Source organism: Mastomys coucha, unplaced genomic scaffold (assembly GCF_008632895.1).
Source record: "Mastomys coucha isolate ucsf_1 unplaced genomic scaffold, UCSF_Mcou_1 pScaffold7, whole genome shotgun sequence".
NCBI lineage: Eukaryota > Metazoa > Chordata > Mammalia > Rodentia > Muridae > Mastomys > Mastomys coucha.
This window is the reverse complement of record NW_022196913.1, coordinates 42,322,072-42,331,607: the sequence shown is the minus strand read 5'-3', so window position 1 is coordinate 42,331,607 and position 9,536 is coordinate 42,322,072. Positions and strand designations below refer to the sequence as shown.

At 40.1% G+C, this 9,536-nt stretch overlaps 1 protein-coding gene across 2 annotated transcripts in view; it reads left to right on the top strand.

Moving 5' to 3' along the window:
- Positions 1-6,664, top strand: part of Ssr1 (signal sequence receptor subunit 1) — a 16,653-nt gene extending 9,989 nt beyond the window's left edge. Inside the window, exons 7-9 of one of the 2 annotated variants that reach the window (XM_031358075.1) lie at positions 1,223-1,316; positions 1,581-1,595; positions 4,548-6,664. In XM_031358075.1, the coding sequence (XP_031213935.1) occupies positions 1,223-1,316; positions 1,581-1,595; positions 4,548-4,615 (177 nt within the window). In that variant the 3' untranslated portion in view covers positions 4,616-6,664. The remainder of the gene's footprint in view (positions 1-1,222; positions 1,317-1,580; positions 1,596-4,547) is intronic. The other variant, XM_031358076.1, reaches the window with a different exon arrangement.
- The last annotated feature ends 2,872 nt before the right edge of the window (positions 6,665-9,536 follow it).

The window sequence follows — 9,536 nt, the reverse complement described above, 5'->3', positions numbered from 1 at the left end:
CTGTGTGGCCCTGGCTGTCCTGGTACTCACTCTGTAGACCAGGCTGGCCTCGAACTCAGAAATCCACCCCCCTCTGCCTCCTAAGTGCTAGGATTAAAGGCATGAGCCACCACCGCCTGGCTTGTTTGTTTTTGAGACAAGATTTCATGTAGCCTAACCTGGCCTTGAACTCACTGTGTTCACTGAATTCAAAGGCAGACTTTGAATTCTTGATCCTCCTGCATCTCCCTGTAGTAGATTGCATGTACACACTATGCCTTGAAAATTTCACACTTTTAGGTGAATTCAATGTTTTTAGCCTATATGGGATTTTATGTGTTTTGTGTCTGTACCTTTTCTTTAATTGTATTTTGCAAACAGTGCAACATTGCCTGCTTACAGCATTTCAGTAATTATCCTTAATTTCATTGGCTGTAAATTTATTCTTTAGAAAGAAAATCAGTGATATAAGAACAAATTAAGTTCTGTAGCAAGGGTAAGAATTTTTACCTTATGGGCTGAAAATGATCAAGAAGACTTATTCTTTGAAAGCATTTTCCTCTTATGACATATGTACATGTGCATTCACATGTGTATACTCTGGCACATGTAAGGAGGTCAAAGGTCAACTTGGAGTTGATTTCTTTCCTTCTACTGTTTGGGACCCTGGGATCAAATGCCAGGTCATCAGGCTTGGTGGCAAGCATCTTTTCTCACTAAGAAGCCATCTTGCTAGTCCAAGACTGACTGTAAGCATGTTTTCATCCTCCTAGCAGTTAAAATGTATATTAGGGGCTGGGCAGTGGTGGTGCACGCCTTTAGTCCCAGCACTTGGGAGGCAGAGGCAGGCGGATTTCTGAGTTTGAAGCCAGCCTGGTCTACAGAGTGAGTTCCAGGACAGCCAGAGCTACACAGAGAAACCCTGTCTCAGAAAACAAAACAAAACAAAAAAAAAAAAATGTGTATTAGGGTGTTTTAAAACAAGAAAAGAATGAAATTTGTTTGCTAAGATACTCAAATATATTGTTTAATGTTTTTAAAATTAGAATACACAGACAGACAGTGGTAAAACACAACTTTAATCCTAGTACTCCGGAGGCAGAGGCAGGTGTGTCTCTGAGTTTGAGGCCAGCAAGGTCTACAGAGTTCCAGAACACCAGAGCTACAAAGAGAAACACTGCTTCAAAACAAAAAAGCCTTTTAGAATAGACAATGCTGTGACATGTCTTTTATATTCTTGTAGCGCAAGAGACCCATACAGAAAGTAGAAATGGGTACTTCAAGTCAAAATGATGTTGACATGAGCTGGATCCCTCAGGAAACTTTGAATCAGATCAGTAAGTAGTCTTACAAACTTGGTGGGAAATCTTTCTTTAAATGGAAATTAGTTTCGATTTAGCCAAAAATGTTTGGTTAGTACTATTTAACATTGATCTTTTTCATTACTTATTAGATTCTAGCAGAATAATTAGTGACACACAGGTTCTCTTTATAGTGTTTTATGATTTAATTTGGAAGTGTTTTCAAACATGCAGCTCGTTTGTAAATGTCTGACTTCTTTCTAATCTATTTCCTGTTTTTTTTCCTTCCTGTTGCTTCAGTGCAGAGTAGAAGAGGTGAGGTGATTCATTTCTTCAGTAGGCTTTGCCACAGTTTTGGGGGCTCTTGCATAGTGCATGAATATAGCAATTTTAATGAATAGAACTATATTTTTTTGGGAAAACTGCTACAAACTACTTTTGAAAGAATGAATCCAAGATGTTACTTAATATATTGTGCTTTTTTGTTAATGAACAGTTTATTAAATATACTAATTTTTATGAAGGAATATAGAAAAAAATTTCCCATTTTGTGAGTGACTTTTTAAAAAGCACTTGAGGGTCTGGAAAGCTTGCTCAGTGGTTAAAAGCGCTGGCTGCTCTTCCAGAGGAACAAGGTCAATTCCCAAGCACCTACACGGCAGCTCACAGCTATTTGGAACTCCAGCTCTAGAGGATCCAATTTCTTTCCTGGCCTCCACAGGCACTGTGCTGCATAGCCATCCGTACAGGCAGAATACTCATTCATACACATTAAAAGAAAGAAAGCATTCAAGTTAGCATCATTGTAGAAAACTTGTACAAGAATATAAAATTCTGTTCGTGACATCTTAATACCATTTCCTATAAATAATCTATACTTACATAGTAAAACAATTTTCTGTACATATTATTTCTCTAAATGTTCTGTCTACATGGTAATCACGATGTCCAAGGCCTCACTTTTCTTGCCTGTAGCTCATGTGTTCAGAACATTTTCCCTCAACACAGTGTAGGACACTTGGAGGCATTTTGAGCTCTGACTGGTCAGATTTTCTGATAACCCTTTTACTACACTTGATCTTAGCCAAAAGGCCAAGAAGCAATTGATAAGCGTTTTGCATTTTAAGGTGGAGTGGGTTTACTTTCCTTATTTTTTTTTAACCTATGGACTCATACATAGTTCTGCTGATTTTTTTTTTCTCCCTTAATAGAAAAGAATTAGATTCATCCCTTAATAGTATTTTAAATGTCTACAAAACTACAAATTCAAAGAAACCCTGTCATGTAAATGCTATTAAGTGGCTGGGAGGGTAGTTGAGTTGGTGACGTGATCCCACAACGCAGCAGATAACCCTAGGGCAATGGGATATGTCTGCAGCCTCAGTACTTAGGAGGCAGAAACAAGCAGCTTGCTGGATTTGCTGGTCAGCCCAGCCTACTGATGAGCCAGTGAGAGTCTCTCTACAAACAAGATGGATGGTTCCTGAGGAACAACACCCAAAGTTGTCTTCTGGCCTCTTCAGAAATATAAACACACACCCCTTCATGTGCACACAGGATCACACATTTGTGTCAGTTTAACAAAGAATTCAGGTCAGGTGTGATAAATGCCCTAATTTCAGGACTAAAAGGATCACATTTTGGGGGCCCTCCTGAGCTCTGTAATAAAATTCTCTCCAAAACCAAGCAAAAGTGAGCAGAAGTTAGCTTCCATGAACTCCTAGATGAGGAGCAGCCTTTGATGTTGTCTGAGTGTCTGATAACATGTTGCCTTTGATTATACTAAAATCAGGAGAATTATACTGTTGCAGTTTTCCTGTGGTGAGATGGCTTGGTTTTGCTTAGCATGTTGCAAATGGGTGGTGGAGGCACTCTGTATGTCTGTTTTCTGGTGTATGATGTGATGGTTTGGGTTTTTGTTGTTGTTTTTGTTGTTTTGTTTTTTCATATTCATAATTCTTTTTATCCACCTAGAGTTTAAAGTTTACTCTGGAAATATAAAGTATTTTGACTTTAAGTAGTTTGGAGTTAAGCTTTTTCCTTTTTTTTTTTTTTTTTTTTTTTTTTTTTTTTTTTTTTTTTTTTGCTTTTCAAGACAGGGTTTCTCTGTGTAGCCCTGGCTGTCCTGAAACTCGCTCTGTAGACCAGGCTGGCCTTGAACTCAGAAATCTACCTGCCTCTGCCTCCCAAGTGCTGGGATTAAAGGCATGCACCACCACTGCCTGGCCACCTAGTAATTTTTTAGGAAAAGAAATGTTAGGTATATTCATTTCATTTCATAAAATGCTTATAAATAAACCTCACACCTTGGTGAAAGTATCTTTTTCCAGTTTTTACTTTTTTTTAATATGCAGAAATCATTTGATGGTGTCGGGATGACAGGACCTTATATGGTGCCCAACCTGGCCTTGTACGTGGGTTCAGATGGTTCTGTTGCCTCAGCAATTAGCACACGACACCAGGCTGTATACGTTTTCAATATTATTTTTATTTTTGAAAAATAATGTATAGAGAATATCTAGAACGTAACAAGAGGGTGTGTCAGACCTTCACTTGTTCCTTTCTTCTGAAACAGTTTTGCCCAAGCTGCTTTCAGACTCCGCTTTCCCAGGGCTAAGAGTACAAGCATGTACCACCATGCCCTTCTCGGCCCTCTGTTTCTAAAAGAAACATATAGATTATTTCTTTTATAAGATAGAAGAAATTCAGCACTACATATATTTCTGTTAACTTCTAAAGAAAGGCTGTGTACTGGAGTGGTTGAGGTACTGATGGCCTTTGTTTTCCTCTTCCAGTTAAATTTGTATAGTTGCCAAAACTTACTGCACCCACAAACACTAAAATTTGTGTTTGTGCTGAACATAAATATGCTCCAACTGTGTCATATCTTTTAAATGTTGCATTTGTTTTGAAGCAGAGTCTTGCAGTAGTCCTTGCTAGGTTTGAACTTCTAATCCTGCTTCCATCTCCTAGTGCTGGGGTGTAGACCTCTGTGCCTGGGTCTTTCAAAGTATTTCAGAACTCTTACTTCTGCATTTGTAAGCATGTTGTTGTCTGTGTAGCTGCAGCAATACAGCAACCACTGTCCAATCATTTCCTGTGCTAGATATGAGAATTTTATTTTAAAGTTCTTTTAAAAGCCAAGAGCTAGATAAGAGGTATTTGTTATGGGGTGTGGGGGTGTGTGGATGTTGAGTTTAAAGCTGCCTGAGAGGCAGAACTCTCTTGCATTATAACGTTAGCTTTAACTTGCTCCTTTTCTTTCAGATAAAGCTTCTCCAAGAAGGCTGCCCAGGAAGCGGGCACAGAAGAGATCGGTGGGATCTGATGAGTAAATGTTGTCTGTGCAACAGTCCAGTCTGTGCTTCCCCTGCCCTCGTGTTCTCGGCCTCCTGGGAATTAGTGCAGAGAAGCCATGTCACCATAGACAGCAACTTCTGCTTATGTGTGGACTGAGCAGTCGGAGTCTGTGGCCATAAGATTGCTGAAAATGCACTGCATTGGTTTTCTAAAGTAACAAATTTGGGTTTTTTTTTAAACCATTAAACTATGTGGGTGTGGATGTCTGTGAGCAGTGTCTTAACCGGAATCATTGTTAAACTCCCTGAACACGCACGCCTTTGGAATGCTCAGCAAAGCGCCCTTGCCGCTTCCCTTGTCGCTTCCCTTGTGATAGGTTCCACTTTTGCCCCCAGTTCAATTAATATTTTTTTCCCAGTGTGGTTTTAGGTGAATTGTTTTGAGGAAATAATTTATTTCTTGGAATCGATCAAACCCAAACTGATGGCACAAGCCAGCCTTTTGCTTGCTGTCTGCCACAGCTTGTATTCTAAGTGCACAGCGGGTGGCTGCTGTGTGAGCATCAGAGGCATGCTGGGTAGCTTGCTGCTCTTTGCTGTGTGCACCCTTGAGGAACTTACCAATGGACTCACTAGCAAGAAATTGTGAAGCCTGACAGTTCTTCTGACACTAGTATATAAATCCTAATTCTATGCCTGTTTTTTGTTAAAGAATAGTATGTCTGTGCAAACTGGGCTGTTGTGTCGTCCATTGTTCTGTGTGGCCTGGGAGCCTCTGGGGTGACCTCTTTTTCTTTGCTTGTTTGTTGGCTTTAAGCAGACATTTTGTTCTTATTAGAAAGAAAGAATTTTTAAGAAAAAATTGTCATGGCCTATAATCCAAGGGGATCACATTTTAGGGGCAGGAATACATTTTAATTAATCCTAATCTCCAGAAATCTTAATTGGAAAGTTTTTAAGTAGTTACAGGGTTTATCCTTTGACCCTATCTTTTGGGGGTTTTGAATGTTGACCTACTTTTTTGCCTTTTTAATATGAAAAATTCTCCAAGCACTTAAGATTTCAAGACCAAAATTAGTTGGGTTTGATGAAATGACTTTAGTTACTCCTGCCTGACCTAGTGAATTACCTTTGGCGTTGTTGTCACACTTACTAGAAGTTAAAGTAATGTTGAATGTGACTGGGTAAGAGGCTTACTTTCCTCTGTCTTTGAAGCCATATTCTCCCTGAGTGTATTCTAAGGAAGTGGTAATTTCAGTAGCTCTTCTCTTCCTGACCTTTTTCATTCTTGTTTTCTTGTGGTCCAATCCCTTCCACACACACCTAAAGGAAAGCAACAAAATAAAACACAGAAACAAAACTTGTAAGCTGTTTAACGTGTAAGCCAAAGCCAAAAATGATTGAAGGTCTTCTGTGTCTTCTGTAATTGTTAATTACTTTGCAACGGGGCTGAAATGTCAAACTGCCTGTATTTGCATTTCTGGACTGTAAACTTTGTATGTAATATAATGTGTGTGGTTTTTAATTGAGCTGTATAATCTGTTTATTTTGAGACCTGCGGAACTTATGGTTTTTGACTTGATGTAATATAGGAGACCCTTCTCATTCTCAAACATTTTCCAGAACCTTCTCTGAATATCTAAATTTGGTAAGCTACTATACAGTAAGGTATAGATAATTAAAAACCTTTAAATGGCCCATAGTGTTTAACTAAATAACAGATAAAACATGGGGAGTTGCAGAAACTACACTTAACAGCTACCGCGTTGTCATCCCTGAGTAATTGCCTTATATACCAGCTCTTTTGTTTCTGAGGTCCAGATTAGATCCTCAGGAGTGTAGAATGTATTACTTTTTAGTATAGACTGGTAACAGTTGAAAACTTGAGTCTTCAGGTGCCAGGCGTCTACTATAGCATCAGTAAGTATTTAGCAGAAACTAACTCCATAATGAATGGAATTCAATTCCACACATGGTTTGTTCAAGCACACTTAATAAGTAGTCTACTTTTAAATGTCTTTTTTAAAAATGTAAATACTTGGATGAAGCTTTTCTTTGTTTCAATATAGTCATTTACATCATGAACCTTGTTTTCAGAATTTATCTTTTGAACAAGTTGGTTTTAGAATCTGTTAAGTGAATTTAAGGATCATGTGTATCAGACTCTGTTACCTAGACATTGGAGAAGAATGTGTCCTAAAGCATGGATCCCACCCTGCTTGTATAGCTTCACCATTTGGATCCTGAGCTGTATGTAGTAAGGGACTTTTGGGACTGATAACTGTCTACTAAAACTGCCTGAGAAGTTTGGAAAGGAGAAGTGAGACTATATAAAAGGCTAAGGGGAAACAATCAGGTAGAAGTGAGAAGTAGTGGTGACCGTCAGAGAAGAGAACTTGGTAGGCAGTAAAGGGCTGCTGTCTGCTTCCTTCCAGTAGTTAATCAGCCTGGCATCGTTAGAGGACTGAGCAGTAGAACGCTGGGGCGGTCGTGCTGAGGCTGGAGGTGTGCTACATCCTTCCTGCTCCTGGTAGAAAGCACAGTGTGCTTGGCGGTATATTTGACTCATGACTTCTTATTTTTAGTTGGGGTCTTACAACCTTGCTCAGCATAGGCTTGAATTCCTTCAGTATGGCGTGTAATAATTAGAGTTTAACTCAGAACACTGTATATGCCCTCATCAAGACTTTGATGACTAGGTCCTTGATTTTTCTTTGAGCTCCAAAATTGTTAGCTTAAATTAAGACCATTTCTAGATCCAGTTGAGGCACTTACATGGTGTTGGGTAGCATCCATAGCCATATAACTAGTCAGTAAACTTGGTCAGTATTCCTTAAGTAAATCCTTCCTTACTCAGTCTAGAGAGGGGCAACCTGATGCTCACATTGTCTTGTTAGCAATGTGCTTGTGATGGTAGGTTTCACCTCTGCAGAGGACTTGCTAGGGTCAGCAGGACTCAGCAGGACTCAGCAGCTGCAGATAGCTAAGCAGTAAATAGTTGCTTCAGGGCATTAATTGTGCTGATGATTGCTTGTCTCTGTCTCTTTCCTTTACACAAAACCTAGACTGTGATTATCTCGGAAGCACTGGGGGTCTTTCTAGATTTTAGAATTGTGTGGGAATGCATAATGAGGCTGGGTGCCCTGCAGTTAGCTTTTGTAAGAAAGTGGGAAGGGAAGCTGGTATATTAAACATGAGTCCTGCTGTGGGGCTCTCCTGTTTATGAACCCTTACAACAACTCCCTGGAGCAGGAGCATTGCTCTCACTTTGTACATGGAAAAGATCCATTGAATTGAAGTGACTTGGAGGCTGTCTGTTAAATACAGCTTCGGAGGCATCTTTTTAAAAAACCTTAGTGTTTTTTTCCTTCGACTCCATACAACATTTCAGGAATTTTATAAAACCAAGCATTTAGGCAGCTTACAAACATTTATTTCCTGGAATCCAGCAGTTATAAAGTAGAGATGGTATTGGTATTGAATATACAGTTGTGCTTGTACCATGCACACATTGAACACGCTTGCCACCTAGCTCATAGGCACCACGAGAAATGTGTCTTTGTACTGTGTGTGTGTATATAAAATTACTTGAACTGGGAATTTAATTTTTATAATTTAGTTAACCACAGTACCCCATTTAATCTTCATTAAATAACACACTTTATATGTCTCCTTAGTAAACCAGTCGTGTTCTTTACCCACATGTGGCAGCGTGTGGTGTTTCATGCCTACAGTCCCAGCACTGGGCAGACAGACCAGCCTGGCAACATCAAAAGTTCCCGGTTCAAAAACAAAACCCAGTGTGTTTGTGGAGTTTTTGTTTTAGCTGAAATACCCATATTCATGTTAGAGATGGAGTGTATTATACAGGCAGGTTGGGGTGGGGACAGGTCTGGGGTTACAAGACTTCTGATCTAGTTTCTATTCAGTTTGGATTTTCTTTAGGCACAATATGACATCACAAAGAAATCCAGCGCATCTGGAAAGGCCAAAGTATAGCTCTCTGGTCTTGAAGGCACAGGTAATTCATGCCTGTTGTTTTCCTGTGCTTTCCCCTATGTAGGCTAATGTAGGTGTCCGGGACAGTTGTCCTCCCATTAGCATATCTCCCTCCACCCTGTTGTGAGCCTGGAGTTTTGTGTGCACTCTGCAATTGAAACCTGTTACTGTCTAAAGAAGCAGCAGGGCAAGGCAAGTTGAGTCTCAGTGTGCGGTCAGGTCAGCCTGCTCTACTCAGTGTGTTCTAGACCAGCCAGAACTACATAGTGAGCTCAGAAGAAAGACAAGAACTGGGGGGCTGGAGTGATGGCTCAGTGGTTAAGAGCACCGACTGCTCTTCCAAAGGTCCTGAGTTCAATTCCCAGCAGCCACATGGTGGCTCACAACTATCTATAATAGGATCTGTTGCCCTCTTCTGGTGAGTCTGAAGACAGCTACAATGAACTCAAATAAAGTTAATCTTTAGAAGATAACTAAGCATGACAAAATATAATAAGATGAAGTAGGAACGTTAGTATCAAAGTTGGACATAACATTTAAAAAAATAATAATACAAGGACTGGAAACATAGCTCAGTCGACAATGGCCTGGAGACTTTGGGGTTGGTCTCCAGAACCCATGAGCAAATGCCAGGTGTGCCATGTTGTGGGGAAGTGGAGGGAACAGAAGGCTCTCTGGGACCTTCTGGCCAGCCCTGCCTCAAAGGTCAAGGACAGTATTCCTAAGGTTAACACCCAAGGTTATCTTCTGGCCTCCACACACCCTCATAAGAAAATACAGGCTTGGTTTTCACTTGCCATTTTTGCCAGGTGACTGACATGGTTCATATATACTTAGGTGGGGCTGGAGAGAGTGCTCAGTGGTTCAGAGCGCTTAGTGTTCTTACAGAGCATCCGAGTCAGTTCCCAGCACACATCTTGAGTGGTTCAGAACAGTACTTCATATGTATATGGTTAAA